The 21,337-nt window shown below is 42.5% G+C and overlaps 1 protein-coding gene across 1 annotated transcript in view; it reads right to left on the bottom strand.

Moving 5' to 3' along the window:
• Positions 1-11,417, bottom strand: part of Rtn1 (reticulon 1) — a 185,912-nt gene extending 174,495 nt beyond the window's left edge. The window contains exon 1 of the mRNA XM_055595339.1: positions 10,874-11,417. Coding sequence (XP_055451314.1) covers positions 10,874-11,114 — 241 coding nt within the window. The 5' untranslated portion in view covers positions 11,115-11,417. The remainder of the gene's footprint in view (positions 1-10,873) is intronic.
• Positions 11,418-21,337: the final 9,920 nt, after the last annotated feature.

Raw genomic sequence — 21,337 nt, 5'->3', positions numbered from 1 at the left:
AGGCCTCGGACTGCCACTCTTGAGCTGCATGACTTCAGACATGTCACATGGTCTCTAACTTCAGTTTCCTTGGATGCTATAAATAGCCACACCTTCTGCATTATGGTGATAAGGACTAAATGCCAATAGCCTGGCAGTGCTACGGTAAGTGGTAAATTCTGTATTTACAATTTGGCCTGCAAGCCAGGCATGGCGGCACACGCCTTTAATCCCAGCACTCAGGAAAGCAGATGCAGGAGGATTTCTGTGAGTTCAAGGCCAAACTGGTCTACAAAGCAAGTCCAAGACAGCCAAGGCTACACATAGAAACCCTGTCTTGAAAAGAACAACTCATAAATGCTCGTATTTAGTGTCCACATAAGAATAGGGTCACATCCGGGAGTATTAGAAACGGAAAAAAAATATCTCAAGGCCCTAAAGTATATCTAGTTACTTTCCTCTGAAGACCACACCTGAACCCAGAACTGGAAAGAAAACAAGCCCTGCAAAGGTTCCGTGCTGCAGAGTGAAGGCTTTCGTGATTTATCCACTTTCATCTTCAGTCTGTGTTCTCCACCTGGCCAGGCTGGTTGTTTCTATGATTCATCTTCAAGTGCTCTGACCTCTACCCCAGTCTATCTGCTCTCCCATTGAGTCCACACACTGAGATACGGTGTTCATTTCTTTCAGATACTGCACTTGTCAAGTGAAACTTTTTCAACTGAGCTTTTCCTTATAGATTTTGTTGTTTCATTTTATTTTATTTTATTTTATTTTATTTTATTTTATTTTATTTTATTTTATTAACTTGGGGTCATCTTGCTCACAATCCTGCTGCCCCAACATCCCCAGGGCTACAATGGCAGGCCTGTGCCTTTGTGTCTCGTTCTTTATAGCTTTTACTCCTTGGAGCTTTTCTGTTTCTATTTTATCATTTTAAGTGTGTTTTTCATTACTTATCAGGCTGTTTTGTGGCAGCTCCTTTAAAATCATTGCCAGGTAATTTCTAATTTTAAGGTTGGAATGCCTTTTTGTCACTCAGGTTCCTGTTGGTTCTTGAAATAACGATTGCTTGTTTTTTTCAGAGACATGATTATTTTTACTTTATGTGTATGTACCACACATGTGCCTGGTGTCCAAGGATGCCAGGAGAGGACGTGAGCTCTCCTGGAATTGGAGCTACAGATAGCTGTGAGCTGCCGTGTGGGTGCTGGAACCAAACCTGGGTGGGTTCTCTGCAGTCAGTGTGCTCTTAACCACTGACCTGTCTCGCCAGCTCCATAACAGTTATTTTCCAATTGTAACCTGGACCTACGAGACTACAGGTCTGACTGACATTATCTGATGCCTGAATAAAGGGTCCCTGCCTAGAGGCTGGTGAGTAGATATGGGGTGAGATTCTCCACTTAGCATCCTTGCTACTGAGCGAGCAGTGGCGGAACTCCTGGCTCTCCACTTTGCTCCCTGTAATCCTGCACTAGTTAGCCACCGAGTTAAGCCTCTTCCCTTACAGCCCTTTAACAGTTTAAGGCAGTATTTCTCAACCCTCCTAGTGCTGTGACCCTTTGCTACAGTTCCTCATGTTGTGCAAACCTCCAACCATAAAATTACTTTCCTTGCTACTTCACAACTGTAATTTTGCTACTGTTATGAACTGTAATGTAAATATCTCTGTTTTCCAGTGGTCTTGGGTGATCCCTGTGGAAGGGTAATTCAAGCCCAAGGGGGTAGTGACCCACAGGTTGAGAATCATTTAGGGGACAAACGGTTCAGTTTTTCAGATGGAAATTTGGGCCCCCGTTTATTTCGTGGTGCTCTCCAGTCAGAATGATCACTGTCTGAAAGCATCAACTCTTGCTTCTTCCTGAGAGGAAGGGCTAGTGCTGAGTGGCTGTTCTTGCTCATGGTCTGTGTTGTCTTCTTGTTGCTAGCTTTCCCGAGATCTCGTCTGAGCTATGTTAAGAAAAAGAAAACCTGGAGAGTTTGTTGCTATGTCCAACTTCACATCACAAGGTTCCTAGAAAGCCTGACTTCTCTCCACATTTCAGTCTTTTTATACTTATCTCATGTATAAAACACTGAGGGCTTCTTGGCTTTCTTTTAAGCAGGAAGGAAAAGGGAGGTTTGTGCTCTCCATCTTCGCTGAATATTAGATGAGTCATCTATACTATACTTTACCCTGATGAGACAGAAGGCTAGCTTGCACCAGGTCACAGGATGGGCAAGTGCACATGCACGATCCACTGCGCAATCCACTTTGCATTCACTATTGCACAGGCTGCCTCTTCCAGGCCAACCCTACACATCCCTGAGACTGCTTCTGTCTGTTGTATCTATCCTTGGGCTGTGACCCTAGCTTATCAGGTCTCATCAAAGCTGGCTGCATCATCTTCCTCCGGGGCCTGACAAGGCTGCACCTCCCAGGGGTGGGATTAAAGAGACGGCCACTGAGTTCATGTCAGAGACAGCCCCTATACTCCTTACTAAGAAACCAACTTGGAAACTGAGCAACCAATGGGCTTCCTTTGAACAGGGGGGCCTAAGTCCTCTCCATGCATGACCCTTAGTCAGAGTATCAGTCTCTGCAGGCCCCCTGGGCCCAGGCATTTTGGCTTTGTTGTTCTCCTTGTGGAGTTCCTGTCCCCTCCAGGTCTTTCTATCTCCCTCTTCTTCCAGAAGGATTCTGGCACTCTGCCCAAAGTTTAGCTATGAGTCTCAGTCTCTCCTTTGATACCCTGATGGGTAGAGACTTTCAGAGGTCTTCTGTGGAAGTCTCCTGTCCTGTTCTTTTCTTCTCCTACCTCCAATGCCTACCCTGTTTGCCCTTTTGAATGAGGACTAAGCATCTTAACCTTGTACAACCACTTTGGAAATCAACCTGGTGCTTTCTCAGAAAATTAGGAATAGTGCCACCTCAAGATCCAACTATACCACTCCCAGGCATATAACCCAAAAGATGTCCCACCCTTCAATAAGGACATTTGCTCAGCTATGTTCATAGCAGCTTTATTTGTAATAGCCAGAATCTGGAAACAACCTAGAAGTCCCTCAGTGGAGGAATGGATACAGAAAGTGTGGTACATTTACACAATGGAATACTACTCAGCAATTAAAAACAAGGGAATCATGAAATTTGCAGGCAAATGGCGGGAACTAGAAAAGATCATCCTGAGTGAGGTAACCCAGAAGCAGAAAGACAGATGGTTTATATTCACTCATAAGTGGATATCAGTCATATAATATAAGATAAACGTACTAAAATCTATAGTCCTTAAGAGGCTAAAACAAACAACCCTATACTTACATTTACTCAAGCCAAGTTCCATTGTGCAATGTAAATGATTAAAATTTCCTCCCATGTACCATCTATAATCCATTGAGATACAATCTTCACTTCAGAATATATATTAAGAATTCATGTATGTAGAACCTGACCTCTTTTCATCTCCTCTAACATTAGCTGGCTCAGTCCACCATGATCTAACAACTGCTCATTCCTTCTCCAAATCTCCCCCCATCATTGCTGGGTTAAATTCTTCACATGATGAACCACTTAAAACAGGCCCCCATCTAGGGGTAAACACCTCTGACCATTTCAATCAGAGTAATAGTCAAAGTGGTGGCAAGGACCCAAAGAACCCAATCTTACTTTTTTTTTGCTCATCTACTGTTCTTCTCAAGCTGATTTTACTTTCACTGTCCTTTCTGGTACTTCATGAATGCTCCAGGGACACTCACAGGAGACTTGTGCCCAGTGTCTGAAATGATCTTTCCTTAGCCATCTCACCTCCTGTAAATACCTGGCTGGCACCACCTTAGCAAAGAACTCTCTCTCTCTGACTCTCCCTCCACTCTCTTCCTCTGTTTGGGCTTTCTCCAAGGTCCTTAATATCCCTTCAAGTGTCTGTTCCAGTTGCAATCTTCTCTCCCTCCTCCCTCACCCCAGTCCCCAGAATATACTTTTGGGGAAACAGATTCTTATTTTTCTCTACTATATCCTGGGGCTTACAACAACATCTGGTATACACCAGGACACTAATAAATGGTGGAATTGTGAAACAAACATGATCTTATTAAAAAAATAAATCATGAATACAATTTCTTTTTCTCTATATACTCCTTTGTGCCTTTTAAATTAGAAGAGCATCTAACAGACATTTCCTTCCCCAAAACAAAAATTAAAATTAAGACAAAACATATTTTTAAGAAGAGTTTTTCTTGCTGCTTTTGGGTAAACACTAAAATACCTTTTTCCTACCAATGCTACCCTGTGGCATATCAGTCATCCTTTGAAACAACAATGTTTGTGCAATTAAAGATCATACTTTCTGCACAATTTACCAGTTGAGTTCTTGGACATAACCAGTGCTCTGTATATGATTCTGAAAAGAGATCTTAATTCAGATGATAAACCTGAAAAAAAAATATGGTTATGTTGTGTGGGCTCTATTTTAGTAAACCATGAATTTCTGGAGATTAAGATACTCCTTGTTTTGAAAGGATTTATAATTTCTATAAAATACATTATTCGCTTAATTCTTGGCCAGAATTAAGGATTTTGCCTTCCAGGATTTAAGAATCAGTTGTTTCTCTGTCTTTGATACGGCATCCACTTTAACTCTGAGATATTAGTCGTCTTCTTGAAAGATACTTGGAGGGATGTTGGAACTGTCCGTCAGCCCCGTGAGATAGAAGATGGTGTAGCTGAGGATCTAGTCTCATCACAGCAACTACAAGGAATTTTACTTGTCATGAGTTTCCAGACATCCCGTGTCTTTGAGCTTTTCCAGACTGCCCATCTACGTCACACATGGCAAGCATGAAGTGGGAAGCTCTTCCTGCCCTTTTCCCAGACTTTATTACCACAGCCTCCTCCACAAACAGTAGGCTCTCTAGTTCATGATCTTCTCAGTGGTGTCTTTGGTCTCAAATAGAATTTAAAAATACAAAGCCCAGCTTTTTTTTGGCCCTTTTTTTTAATGATGGTTATAGTAAAGAGTGTTCATGTATTGATATATTAGTCTCTTGAAAGTACGGCCTTTATTTTCTTTCGCCTCTAAGTTCTCTTTTCAAAGCTTCCTTGTTCACTATTAAAATAATTTAATTATAAAACCATAGGCATTGGGCAAGTTTCCAAAGGATGGAGGCAGCCATCAGTCCTCCCCAGCTGTGATTACCCATGCACCACTTCAAGAACAGCATGATGTTAACCCTAAGAGTAGAGTAGTTGTACCCATCCCTTAGCTGTAACCAACAGTTCTTATAACCCAGTCAAAAGAGGGAGACTATGGCTAGTACTGCCTAACTACTCAGTAATAGTGAAATCATGATTATTGGAGAGTGAACAACAACTAATTTACTAAACCAGCATAATCCCCAACAATAATCTATAAACATTTGTCCTCGTGTTGACAGATGAGTGTGGTTTTCACCCCACATCAATGAAATTTCTCTTTGCAAGAGAGACCACTACAGAAAGCCACAATCCATCAAAATGCAGAGCTGTGGAGCCCAGTCCCAATGAATACATTTGCAAAATATTCCCACACTTAAGGCTCAGGAAACTTTGCAGAAGGAGTGGAAAGATTATCAGAGCCAGATGATCAGGGAGCTTCCTAGTAATATCAGAAGCCACACCCATAAAGTCTCATCAACATGACTGTCCAAATGTGAGTTGAACAATGATGACACCAATGAACATGCCAAACTGGATGGAGAAAAGTCTACATGGTCTCAACCGTAAACAAAGAACTTATAGAAAACTGAGGAAAGTCAGGAACAGGAGAGGTATTCTACCTCAGAGCACATCAACTGGCCATCCAGTACCAAATGGTCAGCCTTGAAAACATGCATACAAGTAGCATTATATGGAACAAACAAGTTACATTTGGTATATATATATATATATATATATATATATATATATATATATATATATGTGCATGAAAAGCAATTAGTGAAAAAGGAGACCATGAATTTGAAGGAAAGTAAAAGGGGCTATATGAGAGAGTTTAGAGAGAGGAAAGGGAAGGGCGAAATGTTAAAACTAAATTATAACCTCAAAAATAATAAACATATATAAACTAAATCATAACAAACAGAACTGAAGATCTTAGAGTAATACTTAACATCATCGTTACTTTGAAGAAGGTCAGAATGAGACAAAAAGAATGAAAGAGAAGTGGGTTTATCTTCCATAGCTATATAATCAGAGCGAGCTGTACTCACATTTATTTATCTTGTGTTAACCTCCGAAAACTAACTCATGCCCTTGTTCCTGTGAAGAGAGAAGGGCGATGGCCTTCCGGCCAAGCTTCCAGCAAGGATTTGAGAATGAAGAAAATGAAGAGTGACTCAAAAGGAAGTGTATGACTAAACTAGGTACAAATATGAACCAGAAAGTGGCACATGTTCTAGGAATCCTTGGCCTGTGTTCAGCAAATGCATTTGGTGACTGCTTGCCAGGGTGAACTGAGCCCTATCAGTTTCTCGCTTTATAGATAAAACTTTTTGTGACCCATGCTACCTAAGATGGACAGTAAGATGGCAATAACCAACAACTTGCCTCCAAGCCCTCCATATTAGAAGTTCCTATGCAACCGAGAAAAGGAACACAAACAGGTCTATGGAGAAGGGGACACGCAGAGTGAGTTTCCAGAACGGTGACTCCAAAGACCTCAAGTTGGGCTGAATGTCCTGATGACACATACCCATTTTCAATGTATTTTTTAAAGTGTAGAAGCATTTCTAAATTTTAATATAACCTGTCCTAGTGCCCTGTATCCAGAGATGTGTACCATATTTAACTGCCAGAAATGTTAGATCGCAGTTCTCAAGCTGTGGGTCATGACCCCTTGGGAGGCTGAACAACCATTTCCCATGGGTCACATATCAGATATCCTGCATATCAGATATTTACGTTATGATTCATACCAGTAGCACAATTGCAGTTATGAAGTAGCAACGGAAGAATTTTATGGTTTGCGATCACCTTAGCATGAGGAACTGTGTTAAAGGGTCCCAGCATTAGCAAATGTAACCACTAGATTAGACTGTGTCCAAAGTTAGCTACATCTCACAAAATAAACTGCATTAGGCTTCCAGACTATTCCATTCATTCTATAGACTGCAAAAGCAAGTTGTGGTATGGATTCTTCCTTCAATATCACTATGGCATTCTCAAAATATGAAAAAGAGAAAACTAGAATTTGTACCTTATAAAGGTATTGCCAGAAAGTATTTCAAATTTAAGACATACACACATACACACACACACACACACACACACACACCCCTACCAAACACATACAATAGTGAGTGTAGTTTCCAAAAACAATGACTGGTAAAAGACTGTAGTTTCTAGATGGAATGTACAAAATATCCTCTACATGATTTTTAAATCATGATAGATGGAAAATACAGCATCCCGTCTGACTTTTTAAAAAATATACTCATGAACTTCATGATCTCAGTAATGCATATTGAAAAAGAACTCTTCCTTTTCTTTTTGTGATTATCTTCAAATTTATGTCAAATTTATCGATAGAATGCTACAATGGAGGCAATCCACTCTGAACTGGCTTCTCCTGGCCATTCTCCATCCTGTTAGCCTTTCCATGCAGCCAACAAGTTAATTCCCAAAGCAGGCGACGAGTTAACTTCTTACCATTTCAATTTGTTCAAGTGTTCTTCTTAAAATTCTTTCTGTAAACAAAGGGCCATTCTTCTCTCCTTTTGTTTTTGTGTGCTCCTTTTGACTAGTTCCCAAGAATAAAATAACTGATCATATGATGAAAAAGAAGAAGAAAAAAAGAACAGTTGCTCTCAGCATCCTTTGTATAAAACTATGAGAGGCTGGCAAGGCTTCACAGCTAGCAACTCTGACACTCTGTGGCTTCCACATGGCAGTCTGAATGTTCCTTGGCCAAAAACATCATTGCACATGCCCACTAGCAGTTCAAGATGGGAAGGACTGCAGCTCAAGAAGAAAATGTTATTTTTTGTTATTGTTGAGAATTTTTCTATGCTACAAAAGTGGCAGAAGGAGTGAGAATATTCAGCGTAATAAGCCTTTATAGCCTGCTTTAATGATGTTGAGATATATATATTCTGGAAGCTTACTGAGAAATATTTTTGGAACTATTACTTGGGGAACTTTAATTACCATCGATGTATAAAAATAAATAACAGAATTTCTGTCCAGATGGCATGATTGGTGGTTCTTTTTCAGAAAAAAAGAGAAAGTTTTAAAAACATTCATATCTGTCTTACATGGGAATACTGCGTGCAAAAATGAAGTTGTGTGTTTATAGTGCTTTGCACTTAAAGTCTAAGTTTCATCTCCATTGAAACTGAAGCCTAAAGCACTCTTTCAAAAGAGAAGAATAAATAAAGCACTCTTCTTCCACTTAGAGGACACAGAGACAAAACCACTGAGGCCCAGGGAGCAGATCCACAGCAAACACAGCCTCTGGGACTCCTTGAGCTCAGGCTTCCAAAGCTCCAGAACCTCTGGAAAACTGGTTTCTATTTATAAAGCAAAATACAAAACTGCAAAGTCAAGCAAGGTGCTCCATGGTCTTCCCTGGGTTTTTGTCACTGATATGCTGATTTTTGCTTACACTGAAAAAGGGAAGAAGAAGAAGAAGAAGAAGAAGAAGAAGAAGAAGAAGAAGAAGAAACCCTGAAAAAATAGCATATAAGGAGGCTGGTTCTGCTTTTATTTGGATTTTTTTTTAAAGATATGGGTACTTATTTGGCAGCAATTTACAATAGCCAGATCTTACATACCAACCAATCTTGTCTATCAAGTATGGAGCTTGAAGATTATACCATTAGCCAGACAACAATCATATGACAAATCCCTTCGTGCGGTAATAATCAACTAAAACATTTCCATACCAACATGTACATCTACACCCTTTCAATCTCCCCCAACCCGAACTTAGAGCCTTTTTTGATTTTACTAGTTCACTTGATGCTCAGGAAAGGAAACCCCTAAATTACTTGAAAAGACAAAATGACTTCATAACTAAGATGCTAATTGTGGAAGATGGTGACTATTTCATCTAGTCACTTATCTGTACCAGGGCATTGCGTCTGCCTTAACTCGTGGAGTAGGTTTGTAAATGTTTCCCCATTAAAAAGAAACGAGTACAGTTGCGTTAATCCACTTGATGTAATCGTTCCACAATGAACGCCGTATCAGGACATTATTACAACGCCACTCACGGGAGGTAGGTAAATCTGCCAACCGAAGAATTTACTGTGTTCCGAACCGTGAGCCACCCTCACAGACACAAACAGCCTCGGGTTGCCATCCTTTGCCTTTTGCTCCTGCGGTTACACGTTTTCATTTCTCGTCATTCGGACACGAGAAGTTGCGAGAGAGACCAGGTAACTCTCATTAGTCCCATAGCAGTTCATATATGACAAGTGAGGCTGTCAGCAAATGAGGTCTTTTCACTTGTCGCCCTTCCCTTCCTTACCCACCCTCTGCCCGCCCCCTCCCACCCCCACATTCTCTTTCCCCTCCTCCTCCTGCCCGCCCCCACCTTCCTTCACTCCGGTCCCTTTTTTTATTTCTTGGTCCCTACTTTTTTCTTTCCATCCTTCAACGCATTCTCCAAATCGCCTTTGCTGGCTCAGACCGTGTTTGCTCTGGAGAGGAGTTTAGACAACCTGAGGCACTCCACATAACCCTCGAGAGGGGGTGGCTTAAGAAAAGGGGTTTCCCCAGACCAGCCGCCAGGACCACACAGGCCAGTCCGCCCCTCCCCCGCCGCCCCCTCCCCCGGGAACACCCACCAACCCAGGCCTCACGCTACATCACCCAAACTACACAACTCCCACTGGAGCACGGCGGAGCCTCTCCTGTAACAGCACAGCGCACCACCCCCTACAGGCTTTCTTCTGGAAACAGCGATCGCCAGGTAGCCAACCCTCGCCACAGTGCGTGTAGCTCTCGCCTCCGACATCCAGGACAGGCCGCGGCCCTCGGGTTGATCTCACCGGGCAACGATTTGTTCTGGCTGCTAAGGGCGAGTCCGTCAGGAGAGGAGACGCTGAGCCACTGGCTTTTTTTTTTTTTTTTTTTTTTTTTTTCCAAACGCAAAGGCGAATTCAGACTGCTTGGTAAACTGTGCCTGGACCACTAGCCACAACCCCAGCACTGCAATCCACAGCCAGGACCTTCCCGTTTTGGGGGTTCCGAGCGTCCACACTCCCTGATAGGCTCAGGTACGGAGCAGCTAGGAAATCGAAAGGGAAGGCTACGACTCCCAGCCCTCCTACAGCGCGGTCCCTCGGGAACGAAGCGCAGGACTCCTTGGGGTCTGTTTTCCGCGCGGGAGAAGGGGAGCAGGGTGTGGCGATTCCCTGAGGGTGGGGACAGGGAGGATTAAAGTCCCTGCTGCGCTCGCTGCCTACACCCAGCGGGAGGGTCCCGAGGCAGTGGGCCCGGCCCGTTGCTAGGTTGCCTATGCCTGAGGTCACCGGCGGAGCACGCCGGGCGCAAACACGCCCCAGAAAACCATCACAACCTGTCACGCCTGCCCTGCTGCCCCGAGGCCCCTGACAAGAAGGCGAAACTTGTTCCGGGGCGCAGCAGGGGCCGGGTTTGCTTACGGGACGACGTCTAAGGTTGCAGCACGAGCGATGATGAGATGACAAGACCATCAGCCTCCTCCCCCTGGCCGCCGGCGGCACCCTGCTCGTTTCCACCGGTGCGCTAACCTTTCCAGCCGCCCGAGGCGAAACCCAGCTGGCGTCGGTGCCCCAAGCAGAGAGGCCAGGAAGATGCAGAGGGGAGCTGTAGATTTGGGGGGGGGGGGAGATCCGCAAGAACCAGGGTCCCGGCCTCCACTGGCGGGGTCGCGGGGCCCGCCGGGCTTACCTGTGGATGCAGTTTCCATGGCGACGGGAGGCGACCGGGCGGGGCCGGAGCACAGTTCCCGCGGCGACACTACCCCAGCTCCGGCGCCGGATCCCCAGGCAGGCTCCCCATCCTGCTGCGCCGGCCTGGCCGCTTTCGGCGTAGCCGCTTCGTCCTCCCCCTCCCCCCGGCTCCCGAACCGCTGGGACCCGGGGCTAGTCAGAGGCAGCGGCTCATCCTGCAGATCCGGCGGTGCAGCCATGGCTGGCGGTGGCCCCCGCTAGGCGATGGAGGCTTAGCAAGGCCGGGGGTGCAGTGGCTAGGGGCGCGGGCGCTCCCTGCTGCTGTCCCCACCAGGATTCGCGGCTCCCGGAGGCTGCAGAGTCTCCTAGCCGCCGTCGCTGCCTCTGCTGCAACTCGGGCCGAGCCGCGGCTGCTGCTCTGGGCGCTTCGGCTCCTCCTCCTCCCCCTCCTCTTCCTCCGGGGGCCCCGGGGCGGCCGCCGCCTGCGCTCCTCCCCTGCTCCAGAGGCTGCTTGCTGGGCCAGCGCCGCTCTGCTACTCCCAAGCCTGTTATTACGCAGGTGAAAATGGCCTGCTTGGTCCGAGTCCTCCCCCCGTGCACGTCAGCCACGGGCCTGCTAATGGCAGGCTCTGATTAGGGAATGTGCCACATCCAACCTGCCCTTCATCTGGGGAAGAATACCGGGGAGGACCGGCAGGTTCTGGCTGCAGCTTGACTAAGCAAGAAGTTAAAGCTTGACCGGAGTTCTGGAACTCTAGAAGAGCAAGGGAGACTGGGGAATGTCAAGACAAGGGCTCTGAGAGTGACCAGAGTCGGCTGCAGAGAGGACACTGGTCTGAGCGGTCACCTAGTGAAGACAGGAATCTGCAGCTTGGGGGTTACAGACTTCACCCCTGACACTCTCCAGAACCGGTCCGAACTAACAAAAACAATTAACAAAACAAGAGTACAAGAACCGGCTCCGTCAGGAGAAACTCCACAAGAAAAGCTTTCCAGACCGGTTCCAAATAGCACCGAAAGCGAACAGGGTGCTGCTAGGCATACAAAAAAACAAACAGACAGACAAACAAAAACTGCTCTGGCTCGCTTAGGAGACAGTCAGGCGTAAAGCCATACAGATGACAGGCTGTCTCCGGCCCTCTGTTTTATTTGACAAGTGGACATTCCTAGAAACTGCTGCTGCTGCTCCCCCCTCTCCCCACTTTACTGTGCTCTCTGATACAATGGAAAATCCTGAAGGGTGGAGGTGCGTTTCCCTTGTTTACACCCAGCTTTTCAAACAAGCCTTGTCTTAGCCGGTTCCTAAACTGTAGCATGGTGTCTGCCTTTTAAGTCTTAGGTTAAGTCCAACATCAGAACAGAGGAGTATAGTTGTCTGTTGGTCAACACCCCCCCCCCCCCCCGCGCGCGCCAAATAGCGTGCTGGAGTGTGTGGCGTGCTGGTCGAATGGGTTCTCAGCTACCATTCACACCTATCTGTAGATTCAAAGGCAGAGTCAGCACCCTATGGAAGCTTCTAAAAAATGAGCAAAACAATTCCTAATTCTGCATAATCTTTTGTTCTACCAGCACAACAACGTTCAAAAGACAGCAATGAATCAGAGAAAATGTGCTGGGGATCTCACGGTCGCCAAGTTTTTCATTATCGCTGTATTGAAAATTAATCCCTGAGGCTGGAGAGATGGCTCGGTCCTTAAAAGAGCTTTTCCTGATATTCCAGGGCACCCGGGTTTGGTTCTCAGCACACATACAACAGCTCACGATCACCTGTAACTCTCTCTCTCTCTCTCTCTCTCTCTCTCACACACACACACACACACACACACACACACACACAAATAAAACTTTGAGAAAATGAAAAATAAGTTTCTATGAAATATGTTCATTACTTTCACTGTAATGATGGCTTCACAGTTCTATGCATATGACAAAAATCAAGTTGCAGTGTGTATATGTGTGATTCAATGCATGTCGGTTATTCCAGTAATGCTATAAAACTTATCTCCTCCTACAATAATAAATACTTGGTTATCCTAAATCATCATAGGGTTTTTTTTTTAATTTATAAGAAAATAAGCACCTCCTTAAGATATTATTGAAACGAGAAGGCTTGTTTCACTGCCGTTTTCCCATGAACTCGATGGGGAGGCACTTGGACAAATTATTCCAATATCATGCTTAGAACGCTTTAAAGAACCAAGAATGCCGATACTCTCATTTCAGAATATATGGAGAAAAATAGCCAGTGACGCCTGTATTTCATTCGGTATAGGAAACAGACAACTTCACTTTGATAGATTGTTCTGAAAAGATATGGGGTACGCTGACGATTCCCAGTAACGTAGAACTGGCCCAGGATATGCGAGGCTCAGAGATCGGTCCGCAGTGTGTGTGAGAGAGAGACAGACATAGATGCGGAGACAGAGAAAAATAGACCCTTTAAAGGAGTGGGCAACACGCTTCAACCGAGCAACCCTCACAGTTGTCTTTACTTACAGGCACAGCGTGTGAATTCACATGCGTTATCTGTGGGTAAAGAAATATGAAGGTTTTGTGCTGTGACTTTAGAAGATTCACACTGATGTCAGGCCACCTGTACACCCCTCCGAGCTGACACTTCGCTGATTTGAAGATTTATGGACCGAGCACATAGTGGGTGTTGGGGTCCCGGGACTTGCACAGTTGCTACAAGTTCTGAGTTGCTCTAAAATGAGTTTGAGATGAAGAAAATAAGGCCAGAGCTTTTAAAGGCATTCTCAGCTTTTTAAGACAACTCGGAAGAGTTGAGTCTTCGGTTCTTGTTCTTCTTCTTGTTGTTGTTTGGTTTGTTTTAGGTCCAAAAAAAAAAAAAAAAAACAGAATCTGGTGAGGAACATTTACATTTTAACTCCAACCAAATCTTTACTTGGGTGGGGGGATGGGGAAATAAGGAGAAAATGTCACAACCTTAACCATCCTACTCTCTCTGCAACCCAGTTTCCTTGACCAGAGACTGAGATCTTTAGAAGTACCTCTGTATAGGAGTAAGGGACATTTCATATAAATAGAATCAGGTGACATACGGACTTTTGTGACTGATTTTTTTTTTCTTTTCGTAATATTTTCAGTGTTCACTCAGGTTGTGGCGTGTCCATATTTCATTCCCTTTTTATTGATGAGTAAAGTTCAGAGGTGTGGATAAGCCTCAATTTTCTCATCCATCAGTCTAATACCTTAGGTTATTTCCACTTTGGAGTTATTACAAATAATATTTCTAAAAGGGTTTGTGTACAGTTTTCTGTCTGGGTGTTTTTGTGTCCCTTGGATGCAGAATGGTGACTAGAATTGTTGAGACAGAAAATAACTCTGTATTTAATCTCATGGGAAAACTGCCAGGCTATTTTCTGAGCCAACAGCACCATTTAAAAATTGCATTGCTGAGGCCACTCCAGCCAGGGACGCATGCTAGCTACCTGCAATTCTCCATCTCTCCCTCAGCTCCTCCACATCTAATCCCTCAGCCTCACCCCCATCTCTGAAGCGGACCACCTACTGTAGCCTCCCCTCCCCAGTCCTTCAGCCCCAGTCTCTAGATCACACATATGTTCTCCTCCAGCCTCCCTTCTCCTCACTCATTCTCCTCACTCATCCCAGCCCCCAACACCAGCAGGCTTTCTCTGGGAACTCACCAGCCAAGTCTGACAGAGAAGCAAGAAGAACAGCAAAGCAGGTAGGCAATCTTCAGATCTCCCCTAGTCTCATCCCCAGCTCTGTAGCAGACTACCCATTGTGGCCTCTCCTCACTCTCTGCTCCGGTTCCTAGGGGACTAAGCAGATCCTGGTGGGACATCCTTCTTTCCTCCCACTCAGCCCAATCCCAGCCCATCCCCCATTTCTCTACCTAGGAACACATTTTACCCAGAACACCCAGTGGTCATACCTATCAGGATCCCTGAAGCATTTCCTACCAGGCAACACACTGCTACCTCACTCTCCTGAGAACCAAAAGGACAACAGAAATCAAGGAACAAAACACCCACCCAACAAAGACATAGACATCAGCACCTAGAATTACAATTTTCCCAAACCTAGATGCCTAGATGCCAGTGTAAAAGCACAGTCAATAACAAACAATACAATATGTCCCCTCTAGAACCCAACAACCCTACCACCGGAAGCCCTGAATATAATAACGTAGCTAAAACACATAAAAATATCTTAACCATAGCCTTTATCAATATGTTAGAGGTCCATTTAGAAAATGAATAAATCCCTTAAAGAAGTCTATAAAAGCACAATGGGAAGAAAGGAAATGAAGAAAACACTTCAAGACCTGAAAGTGAAAGTAGAATCAATAAAAACAATCCAAATTGAGGGAAATCTGGGCATAAAAAAAATTAGCAATTTGAACAGGAACCTTGGAGGCAACCTCACAAACAAAATATAAGAGATGAAAACAAAGCAAAACAAAACACAGGCAGTAAAGACACATTAGAAGACATGGATATCTTAGTCAAAGAAAATGTGAAAATTTTAAACTCCTGGCACAAAACATCCAGGAAATCTGGGACAGTATGAAAAGATCAAATCTAAGAATAATTAGAAGAAGAAACTGGGTCAAAGGCACAGAAAATATTATTAACAAAATGATAGAAGAAAATGTCTCCAACCTAAAGAAGAGGGTGTCCATCAAGGCACACAAAGCATGCAGAACACCAGGCAGACTGGACCAGAGAAGAAATTCCTCTTGGCGAATAATAAACAGACAGAACAAGGAAAGAATAGTAAAGAGTGCAAGGAAAAAAGATCAAGTAACATATAAAAGCAAATTTATTAGAATAATACCTCACTTCTCAATGAAGACTTCAAAGCCAGCAGGGCCTGGGCAGATGTTCTGTATACTCTAATAGACCACAGATGCCATCCCAGACTATTACACCCAGCATAATTTTCAATCACAATGATGGAAAAAAATAAGATATTCCATAATAAACTAAAATTTAGCAATATCTATCTACAAACCCAGCTCTACAAAAGGCACTAGAAGAAAAACTCCAGCCTAAAGAGGTTATCAACACTCAAGAAAGACAATAAATAAACACTTCCAGACTAGCAAATTAAAAGAAGGGAAATACACACACACAGAGAGAGAGAGTACAAAAAAATAATAATAACAGGGGTCATACAGTCTCATTGATAGCTCTCAACAACACAATGAATAGGATCCATCTTTCTGATGTATCCAAGAGACACACCTTAACATGAAGAATAGACATCACATCCAGGTAAAAATGTTTGGGTACATTTGCTTGGAATATATATATATATTGAAGCTAACTGATGTCATAAACCAAATGGACCTAGCAAATATCTACAGAACATTTCTCCCAAACACAAATGATTGTATCTTCTTCTTAGCACAAATGTTCTCCAGAATTGACAACATACTTGGAAACAAAGCAAATCTCAACAGATGTCAAGTAAATTTAAATAATACCCTGCATCCTATCTGGCCACTGCAGATTAAAGCTGAATATCAACAATGGGACATAATGAAGGTGGGATTAAGAGGAAAATTCATAGAACTAAGTGCCTGCCTGAGAGGGGGAGGGAGTAAGAGAGGAAGAGAGAGAGAGAGAGAGAGAGAGAGAGAGAGATCTCCTATTAGTAACTTAACAGTACACCTGAAACCTCTAAAACAAAAAAAGAAAAATCACACCCACTAGGAGTACATGGCAAGAGATAATCAAACTCTGGGCTAAAATCAATTAAACAGAAACAGAAAGAACAAACAGAGACTCAATGAAACAGTTGGTTCTTTGAAAAAAAATCAATAAGATTGACAAACCCCTTCCAAATTAACTAAAAGGCAGAGAGAAGATCCAAATTAACAAAATTAGAAACAAAGGGGGTGGAGAAACAGAAACAGGTATCAAGGAAATCCAGAGAATCATAAGGACATAACTTTAAAAACCTGTATTTCGAAAAATCTAAGAGAAATGGACAATTTTCTAGATATTTCTAGATATACCATTTACTAAAGTTAAATCAACATCAGATAAGCAATTTAAGCTGACCTCTAACTTTTAGTGGAATAGAAGCAATTATTAAAAGTCTCCCAACCAAAATAAAACAAAACAAAACAAACAAACAAACAAAAACACCCAGGGCCAAATGAATTAAGTACACAGTATTCTACCAGAATTTCAAAGAAACATTAACATCAATACTTATCAAATTATTCCACAAAATAGAAACAGAAGGGACATTAATCAGTTTATTTTATGAAGCCACAGTTACCCTGATACTCAAACCACATAAAGACCTAATTAAAATGAGACAAAGAACTACAGACCAATTTCCCTTGTGAACATAGATGCACCAATTCTCAACAAAATACTTGCAAACTGAATCCAAGAACACATAAAAAAGATCATCCACTATGATCAAGTAGGCTTCATCCCTCGGATGCAAGGATAGTTCAATAAATATAAATAAGTAAATGTAATCTACCATATAAAGAAACTGAAAGAAAAAAAAAACTACATGATCATCTCATTAGATGCAAAAAAAAAAAAAAAAAAGGCCTTTGACAAAATCCAGCACCCTTCATGACAGAACTCCTGGAAAGATCAGGGTTACAAGCAAAATACCTCAGCATAATAAAGGCAGTTTATAGCAAGCCCGTAACCAATGTCTACTTAAATGGAGAGAAAATGCAACTCTCCTTAAATCAGGACCTACAAGACAAGGTTGTCTCCTCATACCTATACAATATAATAATTAAAGTCTTAGCTACAGTAAAAAAGACAGTTGAAGAGAAAGCAAGGGGATTTAGATTGGAAAAGAAGAAGTCAAAGTATCTTTATTTGCAGATAGTATAATACCGTACATAAATGACCCTAAAAATTCTACCAAGGAACTCCTACAGCTGATAAACATTTTCATCAAAGTATCTAGAAAAAAAAAAATAACTCACAAAAATCAGTAGCATACAATTGTCAAACAGACTAAGAAATCAGGGAAAGACATAGAGGGGTCAGGAGCCCCACATGGAGTCCAGCAGAGCTGAAGGATCTAAGCCCAGGGTCCTGCAGAGACTGATGCACCAATGGAGGACCATGCATGGAGAGGACCTAGACCCTCTGCTCAAATGTGGCCGATTGGCAGCTCAGTCTCCATGTGGATCTCTGAGTGAGGGAAGCAGGGGCTGTCTCTATCATGAACTCATTTGACTTGCTCTCTGATCACTCAACCCTGATGATGTAGCCCTGCCAGGCCACGGAAGAAGAGGATCCAGGCAGTCCTGATGAGACTTAACAAGCTATGAACAGATGGCAATAGTGGAGAACTCTCCCTTTCAGTGGACTAGGGGAAGGGGATAGGGGAGAAGAGGGAGGGAGGTGGGACTGGGGAGAGTTGAGGGAGAGGGCTTCAATCGGAATATATAAAGAATAAATTGTGGAAAAATTAAAATTAAAAAAAGAAATTAGGAAAACAACACCTTTCAGTATAGCCACAAACAATATAAAAGATCTTAGGTAATTCTAACCAAGCAAGGGAAAAATTTGTATGATAAAAACTTCAAGTCATTGACGAAAGCAATTGAAGAAGATATCAGAAGATGAAAAGATCTTCCATGCATTCGTACGGTTAACATAGTAAATAGGCTGGCCTACCAAAAGCAATCTATAGATTCAATGGAATTCCCATCAAAATTCCAACATAATTTACAGGCCTCGAAAAGACAATTTTCAGCTTCATATAGAAACACAAAAGAATGGTAGAGCTAAAACACTCCTGAAAAATAAAAATTAAAAAAAAAAAACTGCTGGAGGTATTAGCATCCCTGGATACAAATTGTATTATAGAGTTAAAGTAATAAAAACAGTGTGGTATTGGCACAGGAACAGACACAGATCAATGGAATCAAACTGAAGACCCAGACATAAATCCGCACACCTCTGGACATGTGTTTTTTGTTTGTTTGTCTGTTTGTTTGTTTGTTTGTTTGTTTGTTTAATAAAGAAGCCAGAAACACTTACGGGAAAAAGAACACCATCTTCAACAAATGATGCTGGCCAAGTTCAAAGACTACATGTAGAAGAATCCAAACAGATCCATATTTATCACCTTGCACAAAATTCAACTCCGAATAGATCGAAGACCTCAACATAAAGCCAGATACTGAACCTGATACAAGAGAAAGTGAGGAACAGGCTGAATAGGAAAAGACTTTCTGAACAGAACACTGTTTGCACAGGCATAAAGATCAACAATTAATAAATGGCACCTCATGAAACTGAAAAATCTCTGCATGGCAAAAGCCACAATCACTTGAACAATACAGTAGCCTACAGAATTGAAAAACAGTTCACTAACTGTTTCCACATCTGATGGAGTACTACTATCTAAAATATAGAAAGAATTCAAAAGACTAGATACGAAGAAGACAAATAACCCAACTGAAAAATGGGTTTCAGATCTAAGCAGAGAATTATCAAAAGAGAAAACTCAAATGGCTGGGAAGCACTTAAAGAAATGTTCAGCATCCTTAGCCTTCGGGGAAAGGCACATCGAAAGTACTTTGAGGTTTCTTCTTATACCCACCAGAATGGCTAAGATCAACAATACAAGTGACAGCTCATGCTTAGGAGGATTAGAATAAGAGGATCAATCATCCACTGCTGGTGAGAATGCAAAATTGTTCAGCCACCATGGAAATCAATATGGTGTATTCTCAGAAAGCTAGGAATCGATCTACCTCAAGATCCAGATGTACCACTCTTGGGCATACATCCATAAGATGCTTCATACTGTCACAGAGAATGAACACTTGCTCAACCTGTTCATTACTGTTTTATTCATAATAGCCAGAACTGGAAACAACCTAGATGTCCATCAACAGAAGGAAGGAAAAAGAAAAATGTGATACATTTACACAATGGAGTATTACTCAGCCGTTAAAAAAAAAATGAAATTTGCAGGAAATGGATGGAACTAGAAAAAGTCATCCTGAGTGAGATATCACACAGCCAGAAAGACAAATATGGTATGTATTTGAATATATATAGATATTAGCTGTTAAGTTAATAATAACCAAGCTACAATCCATAGAACCACAGAGGTTAGTTATAGAGTGAGGGACTAGGTGGGACAGATAGATCTCATTAGAAAAGGGAAAAAGAATAGATAGTAATGGATGGATGAGGGGCTTGGCACAGGAGGATCAAGTCAGGAGGAGGATGGAACAAGGGAAGGAAAATGGAGTGGGACAGCTAAAATTAAGAGCCCTTTGAAGGGTAATTTGGAAACTAGTATAGTAGAAGCTTTCTACACATATGAAGGAGATCTTAATGAAATCACTAAATAATGGGGAAGAAAGAGATTCAACTGGTTGTCTCTTGTCACCAAATGAAGTTTCCAGTATCAGGATTGGGAAACATCTAACTGAATATTTGACCAAATGGGTCCTCTGGGAATCCCCCAAACAGTCCAGACTGTTGCCATGACTGTAGGCTGCTCTCCACAAACTGAAGGCAAGGCCCCTTTCCTGAAGACAGTGTCTATGTGAGTCATTGAAAATGATGAAGTCAACGTGATGACTACATAGAGCCTTTACCCATACATGCTAGTGTCTTTGGTACGGGAAGGTCCTCTTCATGTTATCAAAGGAGAAATGTAAACACCAACTCAGCCTCAACTTTTCTGATTGACAATGGTGTCCCACCTGCAAGACATCCTAGTGCAATGGTGGTACAAAGCTTTAGAAGTATGCAACCAATATCTGATTTGGCTTAAGGCCCATTCCATGAAATAGAACTCACACCCAACATTGCTTGGGTGACCAAAACCCTGAGACTACACAGCCCAGTGACCTAGGGAAAAACCAAATACTATTGTTCTTAAAAAAAAAAAAAAAAGCAATAAGATGACTCCTAACCACGTTCTGCCGTACTCATAAATCAGTGCCTTGCTCAGCCATCATCGGAGAAGCTTCCTCCTGCAGCAGATGGGAACAAATACAAAGACCCACAGCCCAGACATTGTGCAGAGAGAGAAAGACATTGAAACACTTACCCCTAAATGTAATGTCTCCATCAAGTTTCCCCCTTCAAGACTCAGGAAATCCCGCAGAAGAGAAAGAGAAAAGAGTGTAATATCCAGAGGGGGATGGTGAACACCAAGAAAACAAGGCCCTCTAAATCGATGATCAAATCTCATATGAATTCAGAGAGACTGAGGCAGCATGCACAGGGCCTGCATGGGTGTGCATCTGATCTTTTGGCCATATATTATGGCTTCCAGTTTAATGTTTTCATAGGATTCCTGAGTATGTGAACAAGTGAGTATCTTGTTTTGTTTTGTGCCTTTTCTTGGGCTTTTTAAAAATTCTGTTAGTTTGTTTTGTCTAAATCTGATATGTTAGTTTTGGGATTATATTATATTATATTATATTATATTATATTATATTATATTATAT

The sequence above is a fragment of the Psammomys obesus genome, unplaced genomic scaffold (genome assembly GCF_907164565.1).
Source record: "Psammomys obesus unplaced genomic scaffold, mPsaObe1.curated_primary_1811, whole genome shotgun sequence".
Classification (NCBI taxonomy): domain Eukaryota; kingdom Metazoa; phylum Chordata; class Mammalia; order Rodentia; family Muridae; genus Psammomys; species Psammomys obesus.
The sequence above is the reverse complement of the archived record's forward strand: the minus strand, read 5'-3'. Positions and strand labels throughout refer to the sequence as shown.